At 39.1% G+C, this 27,584-nt stretch overlaps 1 protein-coding gene across 10 annotated transcripts in view; it reads left to right on the plus strand.

Moving 5' to 3' along the window:
* Window positions 1-27,584, plus strand: part of PARG (poly(ADP-ribose) glycohydrolase) — a 111,537-nt gene that overhangs the window by 22,851 nt on the left and 61,102 nt on the right. For all 10 annotated transcript variants that reach the window (XR_015156557.1, XR_015156558.1, XM_086381103.1 and 7 more), the window contains 2 exons: window positions 21,153-21,245; window positions 24,887-25,044. Coding sequence is in view for 8 of the 10 variants with exons in the window: in XM_086381103.1 (XP_086237229.1) it covers window positions 21,153-21,245; window positions 24,887-25,044 (251 nt within the window). In the remaining 2 variants the exon portion in view is untranslated. The remainder of the gene's footprint in view (window positions 1-21,152; window positions 21,246-24,886; window positions 25,045-27,584) is intronic.

A 27,584-nucleotide genomic window follows, 5' to 3' on the forward strand; every position in this document is an offset into this window, starting at 1 on the left:
CTCTTTGGAAGCTACTGTTTTTTTCCTTACTAATACAGCATGAAGTCTGTATCTTAAGTAATATCTACATAGTAAATTCTCTATGTCAGCTTAGTGACTGTGTGACTCTTGCCTTTGCTGTAGTTATTCGGATGCTGAGTTTGTGTTGTCCTGTCTGCTGGTGTCCTCTGACTTGTCAGACAGATTGTGTAAAACCTCGTTCCTGTAAATGAGGGTGTTTAAGTCTATCAGTAATGAACTTAAGCAGTCTTGCTTATGTGTTACTTAATGTGAAAAGGTAAATGAAAAAACAAAAAAGGTAAATGGATGTAATGTTGAGTTTTGAAGGATACACGTGAGTGTGCCTAAGTCACCTTTTCCTTCAGAGTTATGTGTAGTTTTACATTTAAAAAACAAGTACATCAGAATTCTTTGTCCCAAAAATTGAGACGTGTGCTGTTTAACTAAAATGACATCTTTGACCTAGATCTTAAAAATTATTATTGACAGAACAACAATAGAGACTCAGAGAAAACAAATACAAGCTTGTGTTAAAATGGATTACCAAAAAAGTCATCTCACATTTATAAAGTAGTGGCTAGAAGGAATTGTTTTGACTCATCTTTTTTATGGGATAAAAAAGTTGAAATAAAATATATTGAAAACATTAGACAGAACTCTTAGTGTGAGTCACCTGTCATTTAACAGGATAAAGCACAGCGGTTGTATTTTATGCATCGCTCGGGCATCGTGTGCATTCGTATGTAAGTGGTGTCTTCAGACTTCTTGGCCTTCTGGTGCACGCCATACTATTATGGACAGCTTACCTAGTAACAGCTTTATCAAATGTACTTAGTACTTACTTGTATATTAAAACTTTTAGAGCAAGAATATTAGAGGATTTTTTTTGTTTTGTTTTTTCTCTCTCCATTCCCTCACTCCTACCCAGTCCCCCCACCACAATCTCTATAAACATCTATAAACATTTCATGGAACATTATTAATTTTTAGGCTAGTTTTGGAAAAGCTGAGGTAAGGCACCAGGTTGTTAACCACTATTTCAAATCAGAACAAGTTTCTTTAACCAAGAGCCAGTGAAAATTGTGGCCTTTCACAATAGCCTTTTTTTTTTTTAAAGTAATGTAGAAGTAAGTTTTTGAATGTATATAATAAACATATTACTCCTTAGCTTTCAGTTCCAAATGGAATTCTTCTTAGCTAATTTATTTTTGGGCCTTTCTTCAAAGCTTAAAAGATTTAAAGTGTCCTTGTTATATTTGTCATAAAGAGCCCTTAGCAAATTCCTAATCAAATGAAAGCAGCCTTGAATATTTCACAAGACTACAGCTAATGTCTTTATTCGTCTAGCTTTCGAACCTCTGCTTTGGAGTTCAGTGGAAACTTAACCTTCTTGGACTTCTTCTCTTAGTGACTCACAGTCTCTAAAATCAATAAAGTCTGCATCGCTTTACAGCTTGAGTTGATTTGATTCATGAGGACTGTAGGAGCCAAAAGAGAACTAAACAGGTCAACAAAATATTAGATTTTATATTATTATGAAATATGTGGACTTTCCCCTTGGTGTGGTTATTGTATGTTTTTGGGTTGGAGTATATGTTGAGGGTCTCATTCGTGATTTATTTTAAATAGTACACATCTCATGAAACTAATTGCTGCAGTTGGAACTAGGCACCTTGCTGAGTTATTATGGATAATCAGTCTTGGTTGAGCCTTCTGTGCCCTGGATCATTGAAACAGTGATCACAGTGTTTTTGAAACATTGTTGTATTTATGTGTGTGGAGACAAGGAGGATGGAAATTACAGGCATCTAAAAGTGAAATTTATTCAGGCAGAATTCCTCCTGTATTCTAATGGAATTAATCTAGCACATTAATGTCCTGTAACTCCAACCTTACCTGCTTTGTTCAAATAGCTATGGAAGCCGTTGCTTTTAAATGTTGCTGTGTCATTGATTTCATGATCCAGAAATCTACTGTGTTGCAGGAGTGAGGATAATTTCATGTTCTAATCTCTTCCATGATTTATATCTATCTACTAGCTCTGAGGTGGGTTTTTGTTTTTTATGCAATTTGGCATAATACTTTGATCTATAATCATAGCCATCTTCCTGTGAGATGGCTTCTCAGATTGTTTACTCATCTTATGCTTCTGCTCATTAAAAAGAAATTCTGTATTCATTTTGGTTAAGCTCTTGATAACACATGTAAGATCTCATATTTAACACTAAAAGGATTTTTGTAGTGTATATTATCTGAAGATAAAAACAATAAGAAGAAGTAAAAGCAGTGTGAACCTGGCTTTCAGATTTGTGCCCTGTCCCACGTGGAGCCTGTACAGACAGTGCAGTAGAGTGGGCAGTGAAGGATTGGGCAGGCCCGCCGTCCCTGAGTGCGGTGGCACAGCGCCCTCAGGGCCCTGGTAGCTGTGTGGTGGCTGCATCTCCAGAGGACGGGGCCAGTGATTCCTTCTGTGTTTTACTTGTGGTACTAATTGTGAAAAGTGCTTACCCATCATGTATTGCTATGGTAGTGACAAGTAATGATTAACTTTATGGGGCAGTCAGATTCTAAGCTATTTGAGCAATTATTCTTTACAGTGTTAAAGAAATTTTTAGTAAACTGAGTGGCATAGTACCTTGTTGCCTCAGTTGCTCTTTGATTACATGGAAAGCACTAGAAAAAGACATTTCTGCAAGAACCATTTCCACCACAGTGAAATATGGAATATTTTCAAATGGACTACCAAGCTGTGCTATTGGTCTAATCCATCTTAGCCCTGGGATGCCCAACTCAGAAATAAACAGAGTGTCTTAATTCTTTCAGATTGTTGTAACAGAATAGACTGGGTGGATGATTTATTTCTCACAGTTCTGGAGGCTGGTGAGTGCAAGATCAAGGCGCTGGCAGATTCGGTGTCTGGTGAGGACCTGCTCCCTGATTCACTGATGGCCGTCTTCTTGCTGTGTCCTCACAAGGCTTCCCTGGTGGCTCAGACGGTAAAGCGTCTGGCCTGCAATGCGGGAGACTGGAGTTCGATCCCTGGGCCAGGAAGATTCCCTGGAGAAGATGGCAACCCACTCCAGTATTCTCGCCTGGAAAATCCCATGGACAGAGGAGCCTGGTAGGCTACAGTCCATGGGATCCCAAAGAGTTGGACATGACTGAGCAACTTCACACACACACAGGGTGTAGAAGGAATAGGAGAGCTCCCTGGGGTCTCTTTTTACTAGGGCACTAAAACTCATTTAAGATGGCTTCACCATCATGATCTAATCACCCCAAGGCCTCAGCTCCCAATTACTACCACATTGGAAGAACAGGTTTCAACATACGCGTTTCGGGTGGACAGAACATTCTAGCTGTAAAGCCAGGGCATCTTCCTCCATTGGAAGTGGAATGTTAAAACAGCTTACTGGGTTAAGCAGCCGTATGCTGCTGCTGCTGCTGCTGCTAACTTGCTGCAGTCATGTCCAACTCTCTTCGACCTCATAGACGGCAGCCCACCAGGCTCCCCCGTCCCTGGGATTCTCCAGGCAAGAACACTGGAGTGGGTTGCCATTGCCTTCTCCAATGCATGAAACTGAAAAGTGAAAGTGAAGTTGCTTGGTCGTGTCCGACTCTTAGCGACCCCATGGACTGCAGCCCACCAGGCCCCTCCATCTGTGGGATTTTCCAGGTGAGAATACTGGAGTGGGGCGCCATTGCCTTCTCCAAGCAGCCATATACACAGCCCCTTTTCCTCATAGTTGACTTTTGTCTCCCTTTTTAACCCTTTCCTTTTTCCTGGCCTGCTGCTTAAGCTGCAGACCATTTCAGCTTCACTTCACATGCAAACTCTTATCCATTCCAGGCTTAGCCTTGTCTCCTCCTAGAATTAACCCTTCTACAAGGTTCGCCTTGTAGATAATCTCCTCTGTTTTACTCAATATCTTACTAGGTTATCTGCAGTCAAGGCAGTGGTGCTGCTTGTTTTTAAGAGCTTTACTGTGTACCAAGTGCAGTATAAGCAATATGTTTTATTTCATTTGATTTTCACAAATGCCCCATTATATAGACACTGTATTTTACAAATGAATGACTGAAGACCAAGGACTAGAGAGTATAAGTCCTTTGTTCGAGCGCTGAAGCCAGGATTCCCACCTGGGCGCCGCTCACTCCAGACCTGTGTGTGCTCCAGTCTGTGCAGCCACTACAGTTGTGGTGGTGGTGCCCACCTGTGAGTGATCTGCTTCCTGGGGGACCTCTGGCCAGGTCTGGAGACATTTTTGGTTCTCACAACTGAGGGGAGGTTCTACTGGCTTCTGGTGGGTAGAGGGCATAGATGCCACTAAACATCCTGCAGTAAACATGATGCCCCCAAACAGAGAATTGTCTCAGCCAGAGGCCAGCAGTGCCAAGACCAAGAACCCTGCTCTGCCGTGGCCCTCAAGGTGTGAGCCCTGAATCAGCAGCAACAGCACCACTTGGGAACTTGATTGAGACAGAAATTCTCCTTCCTTACCCTGAACTTTCTGAATTAGAAATTCTGAAGGTGAGGCCCACTCGTCTCTGCTTTGACAGCCCGCAGCTCATCTGATGTGAAGGTTTGAGAGCTACTGCTCTACTCCAGCAGCATTCTCAAACCTCTCTCCTTGCGTCGTGCCTGTTCTTTAACTCAACTCTTTACCTTGGCTGAAGGAGCTTTTCTTATTGGTGGTTTTTCCTTCTTACTTGGAACTTGCTGGAATGAAGAGAAAGAGTTGTTTTTCCCCTCACCCCCATTGCTGATTCTTATCCATTGTTGAATTGTCTGGCCCTGACCTAGATCTGTGTAAACCCAGGCTCATGACTTATAGAGGTGGGCTGAGGTAGGTCTCAGCTGTGCCCTAAGCTGTATGCCATCAGAACTAGCCTCTGACTTGGCTCCTAGAGAGGAACATACCGCCCGCACCTTAGGTCAACTGGAAATGATTCGATTAAGGGACAGAACCGTCTTAGAAACCAATTAACCAAATCAAGAGAGGCCTAAGAAGTTCAAAAATTTGAATTATAGGCAGAAAGAAGAGAAAATCTTCTTTAAAAGAAAAAAAATGTGGCTTTACTGGCCTGTGGCCTTAGATCTGGCATTATTTAAAAGCACTGACTTAGGAAGGGTACCTACCAATACCCAACTGCCTTTGTTCCTTTGAATTCTTTGCCATCTGATTATATCCCCTCTTCCCAATTTTATTTGTTCATTTTTGGCACCTCTTGTCCTCTCAGCCCTATTATCTGATATCAGCTTGGGCAACTTCATTTGGTAATCACATTGGTAACCTATACACTAATCTGACTCAAGTCTCTGTGAAACCCTCTCTTGTATTAACCCACGATCACACACGGATCTGATTGTGCCCTGGACCAGTTCCTTCTCGAGCGTCATTAATTCTGCGTCTCTTTCCCACCATAGCCTCCTGGTTTCCTGCTCACTCACTCCTGTAGCGCTGTTTTCAAGGCTGTTGCTGGCATCTCTTTTGTTCTGGGCCAGTTTGCCAGGTTGTGTTGTTCTGATACTTTCAAATAAAGGGTTGAATGAGCAAAGTTTGCTGCATATTATATCCTGCTACTGGGAATACTTCTGAGGAGTCACACAGTAGAGAAACCTGCTTAATTTTAGTTAACTAAATATTTTCCTCAAACTTACTTACAAGCAAAATGCCTTTCTGTGTTAGCAATTTAGGATTTCCCTTGTAGCTTGTGTCCCATGGAACACACCTAGCAAAACGGTTGTAATCTACTGACGCTCTCCTGTCTTCGTATCTTTTCCTGCCCAGCCTGTTGAATCTGACGACATTTAGTAGTAGGGACTGAGGAGAAAAAATGACTCCTTCTCTTCATTCTAACAGGTTCTACTTGAGAAGGAAAAATTGCCAATAGGAAAAGCTCCTTCAGGCAAGGCAAAAAAGCTGAGGGGCAGGTACTATTTCAGAACCATGGATAAGGGGGAGCCATGGATACACAGTTCTACTCGGTTCAGTCACTCAGTCGTGTCTGACTCTTTGCAACCCCATGGACTGCAGCACACCAGGCTTCCCTGTCCATCACCAACTCCTGGAGCTTGCTCAAACTCATGTCCATCGAGTTGGTGATGCCATCCAGCCATCTCATCCTCTGTTGTCCCCTTCTCTTCCTGCCACCAATCCCTCCCAGCATCAGAGTCTTTTCCAATGAGTCAACTCTTCGCATGAGGTGGCCAAAGTATTGGAATTTCCGCTTCAGCATCAGTCCTTCCAGTGAACACCCAGGACTGATTTCCTTTAGGATGGACTGGTTGGATCTCCTTGCAGTCCAAGGGACTCTCAAGAGTCTTCTCCAACACCACAGCTCAAAAGCATCAATTCTTCGGCACTCAGCTTTCCTTATAGTCCAACTCTCACATCCATACATGACCACAGGAAAAACCATAGCCTAGACTAGACGGACCTTTGTTGGCAATGCTGTCTAGGTTGGTCAAAACCTTTCTTACAAGGAGCAAGTGTCTTTTAATTTCATGGCTCAGTCACCATCTGCAGTGATTTTGGAGCCCCATAAAATAAAAAAATAAAGTCTGTCACTGTTTCCATTGTTTCCCCATCTATTTGCCATGAAGTGATGGGACCAGATGCCATGATCTTAAGTTTTCTGAATGTTGAATTTTAAGCCAACTTTTTCACTCTTTTCTTGCACTTTCATCAAGAGCCTGTCTAGTTTTTCTTCATTTTCTGCCATAAGGGTGGTGTCATTGCATATCTGAGGTTATTGATATTTCTCCCGGCAATCTTGATTCCAGCTGGTGCTTCTTCCAGCCCAGCGTTTCTCATGATGTACCCTGCATATAAGTTAAACAAGCAGAGGGACAATATACAGCCTTGACGTACTCCTTTCGCGATTTGGAACCAGTCTGTTGTTCCATGTCCAGTTCTAACTGTTGCTTCTTGACCTGTAAACAGATTTCTTAGGAGGCAGGTCAGGTGGTCTGGTATCCCCTTCTCTTTTTCTGATAGCTCAGTTGGATACGCAGCGCCAAGTATAAATTATATGCAGGTTTTCAACTGTGCAGAGGGTTGGCAGTCCTAACTCCTGCTTGTTCAAGGGTCAACTGCGGCGTCCTTTTAGAATCTAGCTCCTCCTTCACCTTTGGTTTCTGCTAGTTCCCAACTCCGGTGGCATCTGCTTACCTGTTTCCTTTGCTCTTGACAAGTAGAGGGTTTTACTTTGAAGAAGTAAAGGAGGGAAGGAGAAATGCAGGAAATAAATCATAAATCTTATTAATGGGCCTTACTGAGACTTTACATTATGGCATCTTAACTTGGGCTTTGGTTCTTTGTACCATCTTTTATGTATTTCCTCTTTATTCTGTGGTTCTGAATATTTTTGTTTTCTGATCTTGACCCATATGCTACTATCTACCTGCTCCTACTTCACACCTCACTGAGAGATCTGAGTCCATCTAAAAGGTAGAATCTTTCATTTTTTCATTTTGGGTTTTCAGAATTCTTCATTCATTGTTTTACTTGATATTGAAAGGAAAAGCCAGTCTTATTCCATTCCTCAAACTTAGCAGGTCCAGAACAGAATTAGGCTTTAGAAACACTTGTCACCATTCTGTTCTGGCCTCATCCTTTTTTGCTTGGTTAACACTTGCTTATCTCTTAGTGTTCAGGGTAGCTGTCACTTCTGTTACTGACTTTTTACTTGTCGGTCTCCCCTACCCTTCCTTGAAGGAGGCTGGGATTTGTTCTTTGTTGTGCCCCAGTCACTTAACACAGTGCCAAGAGCTTTAAATACCACTTAATGCTTAGCACACTCAAAGCTTTTTTATCTTAAGCTCCTTCTCTCTGTCCACTCCTTCTATTAAGACATAATTTATCTACTAAATACCCCTTGAGACGCAGCTCTCTGTCTGTTACGCTGTCTGACCCATGCTGTCATCATGACTCAGATGGTGTACTGCAGCAGCCATCCGGCTGACCCCTCTCTGTCCAGTGGTGTTCCCTTCACGTCCGTCCTCTATGCTGCTCACACACGGTGAGCTCCCTGAAGCGTGTATCTTCAGAGCCTGTGTGGCACCTCGTCTGTTCTCAGTTCTGTTGGATGATGTTTATGATGTTCCATGGCCTTGCCTCTCCCCATTTCTCCCGCGTCATTTCTTGCTACTTTCCTGCCCCAAACCTGGCATTCTAATGACTCCTACTTGCTTGTAGTTCTCTGGCATACAGTTGTCTTGCTCTTAATCCATGCTTCCAGACAGAGCTCAGTCTTCACCTCCTCTGGAAACTCTTTTCTGTGCTCCCAGCCTCTCCTAAAACCCTGTTCTGTGCTCAGTAGTACCTGTGCCTGCCCCCATGCCCTTGCCCCGTAATACACGATCTGTCTATGAAATGTGTGCATCCTTCATGAAGCTGACATTTTCCAGGGCATCTTAGTGTTTTCTAACTTATGGCTGATGCTCGGTTAATGCTTCTTAAACTTAACTTCAGTGTATTTAAGGAAAACACACAGATGTGGATCCTAAGCCATCGTCTTTTATTGAAAAGATTTAGAAACTACTTGTGTAAAGTGATAGTTGACCATTTGAGATTGGCAGTTGGTAGAGAGAAAAGGTGAGGCATGTACATATAGCCCTTATTTCTGTTTATATGGGATTTTCACCCTAAAATGTAGTAACTTTCTAGAGGACACAGACCTTGAATTGCATTGTCTACCTTTGTGTTTATTCCTCACAGTGCACAATATGATGTCTTTGGTAAAGTGGACACTCGATATATGCTTGAACTAAATGTCAACATACTGCTAACAGTGTAAGTTAACTTTAGCTAACTGTAAAGTAGAGGCTGGATCACCTGGGCTCTTCTCTTTGTTGGATTCCTGAGTGCAGCTAATCCACAGTTCAGGATTCTCTGTATATAAGAAAAGAATGAATGTCCTAGATAACATTCATTAGATTGAATCTAGATTAAGACTTAAGCTAGAGTCTAGCTTGAGTTGAGCCTGAGTTCGTAATCTATTTCATTTGTTGTAACTAAATGCTGTACCAGTTGTCAAATTTCTTCAGTTTTTATAGGCTATAAAGCCAAAAGTTATTTCAAAAAGAATATTTTACCATTTTCAAATTCATCTGTATTTTCAAATGAATTGCAGTTACCAAAAAGTAACCCAAAGTAATGGATTAAAATTAGGAGCATTTAAAATCCCACAAACAAAGAGGTGCAGGTTTCGTCCTGTGAATTTTCACCACCAGCTGTACATGCGTTTGGGAACTTTGACTCTTCCTTGCATTGCTCTGGTGACTGTTTCATTGGAGTGGAGTAGCAAGTAGGACTAGACCTGTGCTGTCCAAACAACAGCCAATAGCTGTTAAGACTATAGTACGTGACTGTTGAAGTGAAAACTAATTACAGTGAAAGAGAATTTGAAGTGCGGCTGCTCAGTCACGCCAGGCGCACTTCACATGCTCAGTCAACGTGTGTGGCTGGCGGCTGCCGCCTTGGACAGTGCTCTGTTCTGCCTGGACTAGACTATCCTGAAGGTTTCTTCTGCCTCTGACTTCTTACTAGTCCTGCTAGCTGTATGCCACCACTGGTAAGAAGCTCCAGAGATTACCCAACATTCTTTGATCACATTTTGAATTTTTTCTAGATTGGATGTTACTGAAATAATTGAGTTGTTGAGTAGCACTTGGTCAGTTTCTTAAAAGGATGTTTTCTTTGTAATGGCGTTTGTGCCTTTTTTTTCCTCCCCAAAGTCTGCCACCAGGGGGCGCCCTCAAGCCTTTCGGGAAATGTGTTTCAGCCTTATTAGAAAGAGTGAAGTTTGAAGTAGAACCTGTGTGTGCTTAGTTGTTGAGTCGTGTCCGACTCTCTGTTACCCTTTGGACTGTAACCCACCAGGCTCCTTTGACCATGCGGTTTTTCAGGCAAGGATACTGGAGTAGGTTGCCGTTTCCTCCTGCAGCTCCTGCATTGCAGATGGATTCTTTACCACTAAACTATGGGGGATTCCCTTGGACTATAATATTGGCTATTAATTCATACTGGATAACTTAAGAGCTAAATTAAGGATTAAGCACATTACTTATGTGTATGTATGCACATTACTTGATTGGTATGGCAAATTATTTCCTACTGTGAGTGTGAGAACCTATCATTGAACTATCTTGAAAATTAGAAGTAAAAATAAGTAACTTTAAAGTATTTCTTAATATTTCAAAAATATTTTTATTACATTTAAAACTGTTGAATGTAGTAAAAGAACTAAACTATTGTTCACTTATATTTCTTAGACAAATTAAGTTCATTTTGCTTTCAGGACTAGAAAAATTATATTAACCATCAGTTATTTCTCTGAAATCTTGTCATGCTGAGTGTGATTGCCTGTCTATAAAAGATGGATAATAGTGTGACTGTATGGTATTGAAAGTATCTGTTGGTGTGTGTGTAATAGCCTTGTGATTTGGTGGTGTTTGCTAAAATGATGGATGGTTATGGCCATGTAGTCGTACAGGAGCAGGAGTGAGAGATGGGAAAGACCTACCGGAGCATCTTGTGTTAGTTTAGATCCCTCCCTAAGGACCAATCATTTACCGTAACAGTCTCGAGAAGTAAATTCTTCTAGGAGGCAGAGGATAATGAGGATGTGTTATTATGTTTTATCCTATGACAAGAACACTTTGTGCATTTTATTATTAGCATGAAAAAAGAGATAACTGTTTAGAGAAGTTCCTTTATGTGTCATAAACCTACACAATTTTATTCTTAATGTTTAATCTAATGAAATTTGTGTAGGAAATGGTGTGACTGGTTTTGATCAGAGGTATATTTTGTTTCAAGAACTGGATGACAGTATTCTTCCTGAAGTTATTGTGTTCCCAAATTAGTTGTTGATTATCTGGGTTTTGGAATTTTCCATACCCATCTATAAAAGCCTGTGAATTTTAAGCTACTGATGGCTAGTTTCCTGAAATGAGAAACTAGTGCACAGTTCTATCCTGAGAAACAGAACAGAGATTGGGAGAGTAGAAGCAGAGTTGAGGCGAAGACCTGCAGAAGAGCTCATTCTCACTTCACCCTCACTTTCCCATTTACTGCCTGATGAGCGTTTGGTGATGGGATTGGAGATTAGGAATAAAAAGAGACTATAGAGACACTGCTTTGGGAAAGACCCTGATAGTCTCCTTACTTGCTGCAAGTAATAATAAACCCCTCCTTCCCGTGGGGAAAGAGAAAGAATGAGAGGGGGCTCTCATGCTGAGCACTCTTTTCCTCCTGCTGCCAGCCATTAATGGGGAGGAAAAAAGTGTACAGCAGCCTGATTTGTCCCATACTAAACAACTGCAGGTTAAGGACAGATGCAGGTTATTTCCAGTGTAAGTTACATGATAAATACTTTAAAGACTCTTCTGTATTATCTTTAAAGCCAACCTTTTCACATACTGGTAATGAGCTGTGATTTTTATCGGTGCTTCTCAGATTTGAGTCCATAGCATTTTGAAAATTACTTAGGAAGCTCTTAATAGCTGTTTGAAGAGGAAGCCAAAGCAAAGGGCGATCAAGAGACAGGATGCTTCTCACAGTCCTCTCCCCGGAGTGGCCGCTGCTGGCCCTTGCTAGCACTCAGCCTTTCGGGTCACCTGGCCCTCTGCCACCACGTTCATTTCGTACCTCTTTTGTTGCCATAAGATAAAAATTCTGGAAGTCTTATTTATAAGTCCATAAATTAGCTCACTAATTTGTGAAGTATGCCTTCTTAAATATAAAAATATTGGACTGGCTATTTCCTGAAAACCAATTGGGCTTTATTAAAATTTGGAGAACATTTTTATTGAAGCCATAATTGTCATGGGTGATACACATGAGAGATCACCCTGTGGTTGGCCTGTCAGACTTGCATGAGCTTTCAGAAATTAAGGGGAATGAGTGAGTTTGTTTTCTTGTAAGCTGTCACAGTCTTCTCTTCAAAATGTCAGCCTGAATCGTACACAAATAAATGTTGGAAATATTCACCTTCTCCAGTTGATTTTTTATCTTTACATATTTTAGTGCTATAATTATTTTTTTCTCTAACGTTTAATTTTTGTATTCTAAAACCATGCCTAAAGAATAGGTGGATCTGCATGATCTTAAGAATTCTGACTTATGTTCTTTCTTTTTAATTATTGAAATATGAACCTCTCAGACTTGGGAAGCTCTTGATTAGTTCCAGTAAGTTTTTTGAGGCATATTATAGAAAACCCAGTTCATATGCAGTTTAATTTACTTAAGGAAAAAAGAAGACCTTGTCCTAAGCGAGGGAGATTCTTATGGGCAGTAGAGAGAACGAAGAGGAAAAGCTTTGCAAAATTACCTAGCTGTGATAGAAAGTGTCAGTTAATTTAACAAAAATTTTTATCAAGAACTTACATGTGAATGTGTTCTAGCATAGTGAATTAGTGTCAGTCTTGTGTGAAAGGAACTTTGATACAAGCACTGGAACACATGTCCATAAGTATAATATAAAGCAGGAAGTCTTAAGGGTCTTGTGAAAAAACATAGAATTAAATTATAAGAGGGAGAGTTACCTTGTAGCTGGTGCGTCAGTTTGGATAGATGCTGAAGCAGGGCGCTGTTTGAGCAAGACATTAAAAAAGTTAGGTAAGGTCTAGAGTAGGAAGGGTATTCTAGGCAGAGCACAGATTATATTTGTGGAAGCACACGTAGGTGCTAGAGAAGAGTAAATTGCAGAAATGGCTAGTATGTAAAATGCACAGAAGGTTTTGTTGTGAGAGAGGGAGAGTGTGTGTGTGGTAAGACTAGATGAGGATCTAGGGCCAGAGAGCTTGATTATTAATTCAGGGATATACTGTACTGAAAAGGCAAGGAAAAGCCATTGAAAGCTTTCCAGTGGAACAGGGACACACTGGGGTGTACTTGGGCTGAAACTGAAGGTGGGCTAGCAGCAGGATGGCAGTTAGATTACTGTAGTAAGCTTGGTGAGACTGGATGAGGGGCTGAGTCAGGGTAGTTTAGTAGTGATTAAGAGGAGGCGATGAATATATGAGGCCCTGCTGGATCAATCAGCAGGACTTGGCAGTTAATTGATGTGGGGGTGTTGAAAGAAAGAGGAGCCTCCAGAAAGGTTGTAAATTACTGGCCCATTAGATAATAATACTTTGCATTTATATATGAGTCTTTAGAATTTGTTAAACACTGTTATATCTGAGCCTTCATAACTCTGTAAGTTAAACAGAGTTCGAATTATCCTTATTAGGGATGAGGAAATAAAGGATTTGGGGATTTTTCTATGTTCATACAAAAAGTAAATGCAGACCCGGCCTGTAACTGTAGTCTTCTGTTCCGGTTTCTTGGCTGAGTGCTCTGTTCTCTAGAATACCCTCACCTGTGAGCCTGGGAAGAAGCGCTCTGTCCTCCGGTCCCAGTGTATGCCCCTAAGTTTGAACGTGGAAAAATTGGCTTGACCTTCTTTGAGCTTCAGTCTCGCCAGATATCTTTATGCTTTCTATTTTGCATTGATATTTACAGGATAAAATGTAATTTAAAAATTTTCCTCAGCTCTATTCAACAAATAATGAGTACTAAATTTTATGCATGGTACTAGAATACACAGTGTATAAAATGCAATCCTTCCATTTGCAGTGTCACAGATTAGAGAAGGAGAGGAGCAAAACGTGTAAATGAATAATTTTAATAAACCAGAATAAGTGCTATCCTGTAGGTATGTGCCTGCTTCCCTGGTGGCTCAGATGGTAAAGAATCGCCTGCAATGCAGGAGACCTGGGTTCGATCCCTGGGTTGGGAAGATCCTCTGGAGGAGGGCATGGCAACGCACTCCATGTTTTTGCCTGGAGAATCCCCATGGACAGAGGAGCCTGGCGGGCTGTAGTCCATGGGGTTGCAAAGAGTCGGACACGACTGAGCACAGAAGCACAGTGTGCAGTTGTTTTAGCTTTGCTGTATGTTTTATATTTTTCATAATGCTGGAAAAGCAATTATCACCAATTGGGAATGGCTAAGAAAATTGTATATCTATACTGTGGAAAATACTGCGTAGCATTTATCATTCTATTACATGGAAAGGTGACTTTATTTTAAGGTAAGAAACAAGTTGCAAAAATTTCTAGTATACCATTTAGTTTAAAAGTTCATGTAACATCTTAATTTCTGTGTGCACATATGTAGAAATGCTTCAAAGTTTGGGAAGAAGACAAGCGTCTGTTTATGTCTTCGGACAGTCAGCAGGAATAGGAATTGGGGATTTGACTTCATCTGCATTGTTTGACATTTGTAAGCTAGAATGCATTCACATATTACTTAAAAAATTAATGGGAAAGAAGGGTTAAGGCTCGTCACAGGGGTTTGTATCCATGGGGATAAAAAGTACAACAGCATTAATAATCAAAGAAACATAAAATAATGGTGGTGTCAATTTAGTCTATCAGATTGCAAATAAAACAAGAATGTGAGAATTCACAGTAAGATATGGAGTTGAGTACTTTCTTATACAGCACCAGAATATAAATTGGTAGCATGTATCAAAAAACTTAAAAAAAAAAAGCCTACGCTTTTCAATATAGCATTTTCTCTTATAGAGATATTCAAATAGTTGGCAGAAAGATGTGTGTACAAGGATATTCATTACAATAGTAATTATAAGAGTGGAAAATTGGCAACGACCTGTAAATCTGTCATAAGAGACTTAGGGAAATAAGTTGTGGTATGTCTGAATTATATAATAATATTCAGCTATTGAAAATAGTGATGTAGGATTATAGTTATTTATACAAGAAAATGTTCACAATATAAATGAAAACAGAATACAAACTAGAAAGATATATGCCAAAATGTTAGCAGTATATTTCTTGATATTGGGCTTGTGGGTTGTATTTGTTTTCTTTTTGTTTATATTCATTTTCTACAGTGAAAGTACATGATTTTTCAAACAAACGTGTTGTTTCTGGTGATGTTTACGAAGACTCTACAGCAAAGTGGAAAGTTCTTTTGTCTAATGAAAAAATTATACAATTGTTAGAATAATGTGCTTTTAAGTGATTTTTTCTGTGTGAGAAGGTAGATAAGTACCTAAGCATAACAAAAACTTAAATGGTTATATTAACTTTAGGATCGTAGGGCTATGAGTTTTTTCCTGTTCTCTGTTTAGATTTTGGGATGAAAAACTTTTTATATTAAAAATTATTAATAAAATTTCATGTTCTGGACTTCTTATATAAACTTCTTTGAAATTGTTTATTAAAGCATGTTAGTAACTTAACATTTTTACTAGGATCTACTTGGGTACACATCAATAGATAAAATGGTGTGACTTGAAGTGTTTATTATATTTGTTGATTTGTGACTGATTAAAAAGCTGTTTCCTATGAACTGAAGAAGCAGATCTATGGAAAATTTCCCCTTCTTTAAAATAACACTATTTTTCTGATTTTACTGGCTACAGTTTTCACTTACTCATTCAAAATTCTGTACTATTATTTATGTAGTACTTTCTGTGTACCAGGTTCTGTACTTAATCGCATATGAATATGTCTTTAGTATTAGAGCACAGTTCACAGATTTAATTTTAGTTGATCAAGCATTCTGAGGAAGAAGAAATAAGTAAAAATTTATTGTCTATATGTATGCTGCTAAGTTTAAATCATTCATCATGTTTTGACATTTGACAAATTCAGTTACTCTATTTGAGTAGTTTGTCCATGTTTCCATCTGCTAAGGAAGAAAGATAGCTTCTTCACGGTCACTATGATGAAATTGCAGTAATTACTATCCTTCAAGGTGAGGGCTGATGCATTGAGGGATCACAGAAGGAGCACAGGACTTCCTGCTTCGAGATTCATGAGGCCAGTGATCACGCCCATCGTCGTTTCCACTTCTCTTGTCAGTGCTGGCACAGTGTCTGGCATATAATAGACACTTACATGTTTACTGTCCAGCTGGGTGGATGAACAGATCTATAAAAGGAGGAAATGGGTGAATAGCGTTATAATTTTGAAAATCTTTGTATCAACTCTGAATGATGCATGTACATAATCAGCTTTTGGGATGAGGATAAAATGGCAGCATGCACACACGGGCACGCACACACAGAAACAGTTGCCACGTGTGCTTATCTGTGCGGCTGTCCAGTAGAGGGCAGGGGATTTAATGACGCTTTCCATTGATCATCGTGGAAATGCTTGATTTCTTTATAATCATCTTCATCATTGTTATAAGTAATACAATATATGATATAAATAAATATTTACATTTAAGCCTCTTACTTCCCTTGAAGTTAGGCAATGATTTAAATTTTTAAAGCTTTTTGTTACTTATATCTTGGTTTGCATTGTATAGATTAATAAATTATGTGGATTAATAAATATCAATTTGTAGAAGTTAAGATCTGTGTGAAGATGCTAATAATATATGGGAGGGCATAAGATCACACTAGTTTTTTAAATTATGCATTCCATCTCAAATGCTAGTTGGGTTGGTTACGTTCTCACGTGACATTTTTTATGATCTCATTTGTATTTTCAAAGTCACATTCAGACATAGGTCTGAAGTGTTGACAGTTGTGAGGAAGTCCTGTGCAATGATGCTTCATCACATAAATAAGTGATATTTTAAAGCTTGTGATGGTCAGCAAAGCGTGGCTGCAGCTACTCGTGTGTCAGTTTTAAAAGACAAGGACAGGTACCCAAAGGAGAAGAAGCTGTCAGCCTCTTTAGTCACTTAAGGTTAAATGTCTTTAGGTTAAGAATGTTTGGATAGACACTTCTCTTTATCCCTCCTACTAAATATAGCTGAAAGGTGGAGTTAGACTGACCAGCTAGAGTCTGTGGGGCTGTTGGCACCAGAGTGGTATCAACAGAGGTCTGGTGGGGAGCCAGAACTCTCACCCTCTGCAGCGATCCCCCCGAGAGGTAACAAGATGCGTCTTCCCTCCCTGTCCTGGAAATTACCAAGGGCAGTAGAGTTTTCACTCCTGACTGATGCTAGTGAGCTGGCTCCTCCTTCCTGTGTCACAGAAGACCTGCTAAAACAGATTTGAAAAGATCCAAAGTCTCAAAACAATACCCCAAATATCCAGGTTTCAATAAAAATCACTCCACCAAGAAGCAGGAAAACCTCAACTAAAATGTGAAGACAATCAACAGACACCAACCCTGAGACAACACAGATCCTGGAATCATCTAACAAGGACTTTAATGCAGCCTTCAGTAAGCAATTACAAACCTGCTTGAAACAAAAAAATAGCAGCCCTAGCAAAGAAATAGAAGCTATATAGAAGAACCAAATGGAAGTTTTAGAACCGAAAAATAATAATACCTGATTTTTTTTTTAAAACAAATGCAGTGGAATGGCCTCAGTGGAGAATGGAGATGACTGAGGAAGGAATAGGAGAGCTTGAAAAAGAGCAAAAGAATTACTCAGTCTAAACAACATAAAAAAAAAAAAATAGACTGAAAAAGCAGTTTAAGGATCTTTGGAACTGTTTAAAAAGATCTAACAGTCATGCCTTTTAGTACTGAAAGGGAGAAGAAAAAAGCGACAGGGCTGAGAAAATAACAATAATGAAAAATAGCAACTGAAAACTAGAAGTAATAGCTGAAAATTTCCCCAATTTAATAAAAGGCATCAAGAAGCTGAGCAAACCTCTTACATGAAACCCAAAGAAATCCATGCCAAGATATATCATAGTCAAACTTATTCCAACTAAAGGCAAAGAAAAGAATTTTGAAAGCATTCAGTAAGAAATGGCACATTGCCTGTAGGGCAAAAACTGAATGACAGTGAATTTCTCATCAGATAACATGGAGGCCAGAGAGAAATGACACAATATTTTTGAAGGAGTAAGAGAAACGAACTGTCAGCAGAGAAGTGTATATCCGTTGAAAATATGCTTCAGGACTAAAGGACAAACAGTGACGTTCTAAGACGAAGGAGAGGAAGATAATTTGTCATTAACAGATCTGTCCTAAAAGATGTGAAGAGGAATTTCTTGAAAGAGAAAGGAAATGATACAAGATGGAATCTTGTTATATCAAGAAAGAAGATAGAATAGTAGTAGAAAGAGTAAAAATATGGTAAATATAGTAGCCTTTTCTTCTTGAGTTTTCTAAATAGTGTTTGACATTTTCTGTTTTGCTGTTTTCAAAATTTTTAACACTATCAAATGTGGTTCTCAGTGTATGTAAAGAAATATTAAAGTTATAATGGGGCCAGGTAAACGGCCTTAAAGGTAATACTTCTGTACTGCAGCATGTGAAGTGTTGACACCAAGGTGAGAAGTGATAAATCGTATATAATGAAATACTTAGAGCAGCAAGTTAAAAAAAATCTGTTCAAAGAGATGTGCTCAAATACATTTTAGATAAATAAAAATGGAATTCTAAAATATACTTGGGTAACCCATAGGAATAAAGGAAAAGAAAGCAGGTAAAATACAAAGAAAATTAAAAATTAATAAGTGCTAACATGGCAGTGATTAAATGTAAATGATCGAAGTTCACCAATTAAAAGACAGAGATTTACAGAGTGGATTAAAAAAACGACACACTATATGCTGCTTACAAGAAATTATTCCAGACATAACAGTGTATGTAGGCAGGTTGAGAGTAAAAGGCACTTTTGTTTGTAATAGCCAGAACCTGAAAACCACCAAAATGCCCCTCAGTAGGTAACGTGGCTAAACAAGTGGTGTGGTCATACCCTAACACTGCTCGGCAGCAGGAATTAACTCCTGGCGCATGCGTGAGCTTGAACGGACCTCAAGAATGTTAAACTGGGTGAATGGAAAAGTCAGTCTTAAAGAACACATACATATGATCCGCTTTGTATAACAACAGTTACAGAGATGGAAAGCAGGGTGCTGCTTCCCGGGGTGTAGGGATGGTTGGACGGAGGGTGTGGCTGTAAACTAGTAGCCCGAGGGAGACGTCTGCTGTAGTGGGACACTTCCTCACTTGATGTTGATAGTGGTTAAGCAAATGTACGTGTGATAAAATAGCAGAGAACACTATACACACACTGTACCAGTATCAGTTTCCTGGCTTTATATTGTGTTATAGTTAATCCAAAATGTAGCCATTAAGGGAGACTGGGTGAAGAGTAAACTGGACCTCTCTGTGTCATTTGTACAACTTTCTGTGAGTCTCTGATTATTTCAAAATGTTTTCAGAGATAAATTATGAATAAGAAGAATTTGAATATCTTAAATGCATTAATATATTTTATGCATCTTCAGGTATAGGAAAGCAAGTATCTTTAATGCTTATGTTTAAATTCTAAAACAGTAGAGTGCTTCCTATTGTATGACTTTTTAAAATTTAATTTTCCTTTTTATTGGCATTGTTTGTGCTCAGTCATTTCAGTTGTGTCGAACTCTTTGCCACCCTGTGGACTGTGGCCTGCCAGGCTCCTCTGTCCATGGGATTTCCCAGGCAAGAATACTGGAATGGGTTGCCATGCCCTTCTCCAGGGCATCTTCCTGATCCAGGAATGGAACCCTTGTCTCCTGCATTGCAAGTGGATTCTTTAGCCACTGAGCCATCTGGGAAGCCGTTTATTGGCATTAAAGAGGCTTATCATGAAGAGGCTTTGAACCCTCTTTAGCCTTTATTTTATGCTTTTTAGTGTGTTTACTTCCTGTTAGAGATCTGTTGGATTTATCTGTTGTTACTTAACCATGTCACCTCCAACACAGCCTTATTTCTGTTTCCCATTTCTCCACTATACGTAAAATATTCATTTCAATTAGATCAGTATTCTGGTTTTTTAGTATGATAGTAAAAACTATTCATATCTGAGATATGATTCCTTTTCTACTCTTGTACAACTTTGTGTTTTAGCCAGAATTAATAATTGTCTTGTGTTCTTAACTTGCTTAGTTTTTTTAATATACCTGTGATAAATTGAATCCTACACTCTCTGAATTGTAAATATCTTTCTGTTCATTTTGAGTATCAGTTTCCCATTATCCTAATTTAAAGAAGGAGTTGCACATAGGTTTGAGTTTTAAAGCTTTGGTATAAAGAAAATTCTCAATAGTAAAACTTCCTTGTAAAACCAAGGTGAATGTAAATTATCTTTGCTACTTTTTCTGTTTACACACATACAGTGTGTAGCTGTTAGGTAGACAAATGCATATTTATTTCAGTTTAGCTCCTCATAGCTAGGGGAATCTTTAGATATTTTTAAAGAGTCTATATATCCTCATCAGTCGCAAACATGGTAACATAGAGAAGTGGGGGAGAGCCATGGCATATAGGCCAGAACACTTGGGTTCTAGTTCTGATTTAGTTGCTAATTCACATATCCAGTCTAGGATAATGAGGGTGACCTCCTTGGCCTCAGTTTTCTTTTCTCTTTAATAATGACAGGATCAGACTGGATTATAACTGAGACCTCATCTATCTAGTTCAGATGTGATTTCAGATAGACACATGGTTTAATCCTGACTATATATATATAGAATATCTAAATTAAGAGGGTTTTCATTTTCACTATTTTGAAAGAATTACTCTGATGTTTTGAGAGAAATTGGATTAAATAGGCTAAAGTAATTTCTAAAGCATTGAAAAGATGGGAAATTATAAGACAAAAATGGGCCATAAATATATTTTTCTTGTACTTCAAATTATGATATGGAAATTGTGGTTTTATCCCTAAGGTCCCTGTGAGAGGGAAATTCTGAGTCACCTGGAACTTTTTGTTTACTATCAGTAGATCAGATTTGACACATAAAAGTTGCTCTGAAACAATGTGCGGCTTTTATGGTGAGTTATTTAAATTATAGGCTATAGAGGCTTGAGGGCTTCTGAAGAGTTCTTGGTGGGCTAATAGTTTTTAGTTGATGTAACCAAGGGCAGAATGTACTGCTTTTCATTTGCAAATATTTTATTTAGTTGTGAATGTGATATGAGAGAGATTTCATATGTGGGATACTTCATTCCTTTTCAGAGGACATTAAGGCGAATTACATACATTTGGAAATCAATTTATAAGTTCCTTACTGTACCTGTTGTTATACTTTTGTGTGTATTCCATGATGATAATATGCCTTTTTATGGGATCCTCTGAAAAGCAGATATGTAGTTTAATTTTAAAAACAGGTATTTGTTCATTGGTTATTATTCACTGGTAACGTATTTTATTGGTTTTCAGGTACTAGAAGAAGCAGAAGCTCAACACTTGTATCAGTCCATCTTGCCTGATATGGTGAAAATTGCACTCTGTCTGCCAAATATTTGTACCCAGGTTGGTGGAAATGACTTCTTCCTCAGTAGCTTTCTTGAGACTCACAATTGAATCTTGTTTAAACTCGAATTATCAAGGTCAAAGAGAGAAGAGAGAGATGGAAACAGTTTTTGCCAGAGTCTGATGATTTTGCTCTACTAAGAAAAAGGTTAGAGGTTATAGAGAACGCTGCGAGAGGACATTAAAAATGCAGCATTCAATTTCTGAGCTTCCGTTCACAGTGTTGATGTTTGCTTACTCACACTTCTGTTTCTGTCTTTAAAACAGTCTTTAACTTTCAAAAAAGGATCGGCAGTATTTCAGAACACACTAGTCGATTTAGAACATTTTACCTGCAGAATGGGTTAATACCTACTCCTTCCTCTTCTCTCCCCCATTGTAAAGCAAATGAATTCACCGTATTCTTTTTTTTCCTTTTTTATGTATGTGTTTTTTAAATGTTTTTTTATTGTGATAGAAGTCACATAACATAACACATGCTGTTGTAACCATATTTAACTGTACAGTTCAGTGGCACTAAGTACATTCACATTGTTATGCAACTCTCACCATTGTCCGTCTCCCGAATTTTTCACCTTGTAGACTGAAACTGTTCCTGTTAACCGTGATACATTCTTAACTTTTAAATGAAAGAATCTGAGTTGTTTTGTTTTATTTATTGCTACATAACAAACTACCTCAAGATTTAGTGGTTTAAAGCAAGAAAATTTTATTATCTCAGATTCTGTTGGGAATTTGGGAGCAGCTTAACTGACTGGTTCTAACTTGGGCTCTCCCCTGGTTGCAGTCAAGGTAATGGCCAGCACTGCAGTCATCCTAAGGTTTGAGGCTGGAGGAACCACTTCTCAGTTGGCTCACTCGCATGGCTGCTGGCAGAAGGCCTTATTTCCTTGCCATGGGACTCGAGGTTGATTGGGTGTCCTCATGACATGGTTGCTAACTTTCCCAGAAAAAGCCACCAAAAAGAGAGAGAGAGGAAGGGTCAGTGCCTTTTTTGACCTTGTATCTGAAGGCACACACTGTCACTTTATTTTTTCTTCTTTATTAGAATTTTGTCACTACATCTAGCTCACACTCTGCCTCTCAAGGAAGGGGATGATCAGAGAATTTGTAGACTGCATTTTCAGATAGTTATAAGAGATTGTTGGTTTATTATTCATAATTGTCCTCCTGTATTTCTCGCAACAGTAGCTTGAGTTTGCCTCTGTCTTTCATTTCTAGGGCCAGCCCCTTGGCTGCACAGATGCTAGCCAGGTTTCTGCTAACACTGGTGATCCACAGGAGCCCTAGGGACAATTTGGGTGGAGCAGTTCCTGAAGGTGTAGGATGGTCCCACACATTGCAATTTGTCATTGGAACACCCCAGAAAACACAAACATAATCTTTGGGGTAACCAAAAGCCATGTCCAAATACCTGATTCCAAATGTTGAGTGTTTTTCAGTGTGCCGTTATTTGTTAGCATTATACTGTGACATTTCCAATTTTACATAGCAATAATTTCACCTCATTAGTTCATTTTACAACTCTTCTTGTTTATATTGGAAGTTATTTGCTTGCTTATATTTCATGTTCGTTCTTTTCTCTTTTTCTCCTTGGTTTTTCCCCTAGGTCATAAAATTTCTCACTACCTCTTGGAGTCTGCCCCTTGTGAAGACTTTCCTACCTCTCCCAGCCAAAGTTAATCATTCCTGTATCATTCAAATCATCCTTAGCACTTTATTGTGTAATTTATGTCTTTATATATCTCCTTCCCTACATTATATTCTTCCTGAAGGGAGATCATCTTTGTCTCCCAAGGTCTAACATAAAGAAAGATAGCGCTAAGTCATGTCCGACTCTTGTGACCTATGGATTGTAGCCTGCCAGGCTCCTCTGTCCATGGGATTATCCAAGCAAGAATACTGGAGTGGGTTGTCATTTCCTTCTCCATAGTGCCTAACTAAATGCTTCTTTAATTCACTGCAGTTCATAATTGACAGAATATAATCTGTTTTGGGGGCTTCCCTAGTAGCTCAGCTGGTAAAGAATCCACCTGCAATGCAGGAGACCCTGGTTCAATCCCTGGGTTGGGAGGATCCCCTGAGGAAGGGATAGGCTACCCACTCCAGTATTCTTGGGCTTCCCTGGTGGCTCAGATGGTAAAGAATCCGCCTGCAGAGCGGGAGACCTGGGTTTGATCCCTGGGTTGGGAAGATCCCCTGGAGGAGGGCATGGCAACCCGCTCCAGTACTCTTGCCTGGAGAATCCCCATGGACAGAGGAGCCTTGTGGGCTATAGTCCATGGGGTCACAAAGAGTCTGACACAACTGAGTGACTCAGCACAGCACAGCCTGTTGATAGGAATCACTTTCTCCTCTGCTCCTTCCTTCATGCTTTAGAGAGAAGGTGTATTTGATGGGATATGTATTCAAGAGCACCCAAGTTGTAATCTATAACAACTCAGGTGGTGGAACCAAAATCCGATTCATGGCTGTCATCTTCTTTCCTGGCTTAGAACTGTTTGCCCTTCTGTTAGTGTGTTAACGGGGAGAACGCTTTAGTCTTGTCCTCTGTCCTCAACTACAAAGTAAACCTCTGCTGTGAAAGTTAACATTTCAGTTTGTTATCCAAATATATCTTTGGCAAGTTAAATTGTGTATGTTGTTAATGAGTTATCATATTAGCATTCAAAATAATGTACATATTAATGTTGATTCCTGTAATATGATCAGGACAATTCTCTCTGCCTGTTGTTTTGAGATTAATGCAGATATCCACGATTCTTTCTGGATCTTATTGAAGGGAGAAGGAAAAGCACCTCTAAATATCATATTGGAGCATTTTGAAATTTAACAGCTGATATGTAAATTGGCTTTCCCAACATGTCTTTAAAACCATACAGTTTAAACATTTAAAATAAAACCCACTGAACACAATACTCATGTAGAATATGCTAAAAATAAAAGGTAAGTTAACCTGGATTTGGTACACCTTGAAGACATATCAGACAAAAAACTTGAGGGAAAAATGTCCTGCATCTTCCTTAACTTGGTTATGTAGGAAATGCCTATGTTGTTGCAAGTTATATGTAAATAAGTCTGTATACGCATTTTCCATTAATTGCTTTAATAAAATTAGGTTTGGGTCTTTTAAATTGTCAATGTGAAGTGTGATTCAGAATTAGAAGGAAAGTACTTATTTATTGATTTATTTTCCATAGATCATTTTATTTTGGACTGAAATAGAAAAATTAGTCTGTCCAGTAATCTTTAAATGAGAACAAAATTTAGCATATGCAATAATAGCCAACCTCAGCATTACATTTTTCTCTTCCATCCTGTAATTTTTCATTACAAGGTAATGTGTTTTTACTTCTTACTTGCTAAAGGAATCTTGTTTGTCACTAATACAAGTAATGTTTGTGTTCTCTTCACTGTCGTTATTATTGATTAGAAATCTGCACTTTGTCAAACAAATACATTTTCCTAATCATCCTTAATGAACTGCCCTTGACTTCAACAGTATTGCTGATTTAGGGATTCAGGAGTGTCCTGAAATTATTTCTACCTTAATTTAGCAAATGCAATTTGGTGCCTCTGCTTTTGAAATTGCTAAACTAATTATTGCTCTTCTTGTCTGTATTTCTTGTTTCCTCTATCAGCCAATACCACTCCTGAAACAGAAGATGAATCATTCCATCACAATGTCACAGGAACAGATTGCCAGTCTTTTAGCTAATGCTTTCTTCTGCACGTTTCCACGACGCAATGCCAAGATGAAATCAGAGTATTCCAGTTATCCAGATATTAACTTCAATCGGTATGTTTTCAGAGAGCACCTTTTTAACAGTAAAATACAAAAGGTTGGCATTGAGTGATTTGCCACACATTTTATGTACAATTATATAATTTAATCTTTATAGTACGATGAATTAAGTGATACTTTTGGCACTTTGCAAGCAAAATGATTAAAATCCATCGTTACAAAACGTGCTTAGGGTCCAGGAGCCAGAAAGTGACAGAGATAACGTTTGATCTCAGGTCTGTCTTACTCCAAGGCCCTTGTTCTTTCTACCCTGTCAGGTTGTCCTTCCCCTCTAAGGGCCCTGGATTCTTCATGCCTGTTTGATGTGATTATTTATTCACCGGGTGTTTGTTGTACATTATATTTCTTGTATGCTGAAATAATTTAAGGCTGCACCTTTCTGTAAAGTGAAAGTGAAGTGAAGTAAAAGTCGCTCAATTGTGTCCAACTGTTTGTGACCCCATGGACTGTAGCCTGCCAGGCTGCTCTGTCCATGGGATTCTCCAGGCCAAAATACTGAAGTGGGTAGCCATTCCCTTCTCCAGGGGATCTTCCCAACCCAGGGATTGAATCCAGGTCTCCTGCATTGCAGGCAGATTCTTTACTGTCTGAGCTACCAGGGAAGACTCTGTAAAGTGTGAGTTAAAATTGACTTTCACTTTTTACAGATCTGATTAATTTATTAATGTAATGTTTTTAAAAGAAAAAATAATGTTTAAATTTTTCTTAAAGTAGTATATTGTGAAGATATTGATAAAATTTCAGATTGTAGCCATTTCCCCAAATTATCACTTTCTCCATGATTTACACAAAAACATTGTAAACTCTTCTTGGCAAATGAATGTAGTTGTTTTTCTTCCTACACCCTCCCCTCCCCCACCCCTCCAATCTCTGTTTTTCACGTGAGAATTATCTTCATGGGGTCTGTGAGTAGAATGGGAAGTTTCCCCCAGTGTCAGGAGCAGGCCTTCAGAAAATCGTTACAGTACATGCTCCTCTTTCCCAGACGACTGTGTGTAATCCCCTCATCTCCTGCCCCTGAGGGGTGGGGCAGAAAGGACAGGGAGCAGAGGAGATGCAGTCAGGGAGCAAAGTTACACGACTTTGCTCAAAGTTGACAGAGTTGTTTGCTGTTCTGTGTTTGTGTTCAAAGTTCGTTGGCATGGTAATGCAACTTCTTTTAGTTTACCTTTTTGATGTTGTCTCATTAAAAACTTTATTTCAAATTAATTTAGACATGTAAAAATGTTGCAGAAAAAGTACTGAGAATTCCTGTATATAACTCACCTAACTTCCCTTTATTGTAATGTTATTATGTAACCATAGGAAAATTATCAAAGCCAGGAAATTAATATTGGTATAATACTGTTAACTGACCTTATTTTAATTCCAGCTGTTTTTCTGTTCCAGAATCTTCCCACTATCCCTCGTGGCATTTACAGTAGTCCCCTCTTATCTGTGGCTTGCTTTCTATAGTTTTAGTTACCTGTAGTCAACTGCAGTCTGGAAATATTAAATGGAAAATTCCAGAAATAAAAAATTCATTAAGTTTTAAATTGCACATCATTCCGAGTAGCATGCTGGAATCTTGTACCGTCCCACTCCCTCCCGTCTGGGACTTGGATCATCCCCTTGTCCAGGATATCCCACCTCTTAGTCACTTAGTAGACTGTCTTGGTTATCAGATCAACTCTTGAGGTATTGCTTTGCCTGTGTTAAAGTAACCCTTTTTCTAATTAATAATGGCTCCCAAGCACATGAGTAGTGATGATGGCAATTTGAATGTGACAAAGAAGAGTTGTAAAGTGCTTCTTTGCATGGACTTGTGAAGGTGAAAGAAATTCATGCTAGTTTTGCTGTTAGAGTCACAAGTTATGGCCACTCTGCCTGAAAGTGCTTAGTTAAGATGGAAAAGGCATTAAATATGCACAAGAGGATATTTTGAAAGCAAGAGACCACATTCACGTAACTTACTATATTGTTATAATTGTTCTACTTTTTATTAGTTATTATCATTAATGTCTAACTGTGCCTAATTTGTAAATTAAACTTTATCATTTGGTGTGTAAGTATAGGAAAAAAATACAGTATACACAGGGCTCCATACTGCCCCGTGCTTTAGGCAGCTCCTGGGGAGTCTGGGATTCCTGGCAGGTAAGTGCTGTAGTTTTCCACGTCTCCTCTACCCTGTTCTTCAGTTTTTCCTTTTCTTTCCTGATGTTGACACTTTGAAAGACAGCTCATCAGTTATTTTGTACTGTGTTCTTCAACCTGGGTTTGACTGACGTTGTCTTCGCAAGTGGAGTGAGGTCGTTGCATTTTTGACAGAAATTCAGGAGATGATGTTGTTCCTTTTCGGTGCGTCGTGCCAGCGGGCTCTTGATGTTGGTCTGTCTCACTGCTGGCGATCAGTGACCTCACTAAGGTGGTGTCTGCTGGGCTCTTGCACTCACTGTACAGTTACAGACTCTTTCTTTGGGATTAATGAGTATCTTGGGGTGGGGGTAGGATTTGTTGACTGTGCAAATGTTTCATTGTGTTTCCCCCACTATCTT

Source organism: Bos grunniens, chromosome 28, assembly GCF_055505025.1.
Source record: "Bos grunniens cultivar Pamir isolate PY7600 chromosome 28, Bosgru_T2T1.0, whole genome shotgun sequence".
NCBI lineage: Eukaryota > Metazoa > Chordata > Mammalia > Artiodactyla > Bovidae > Bos > Bos grunniens.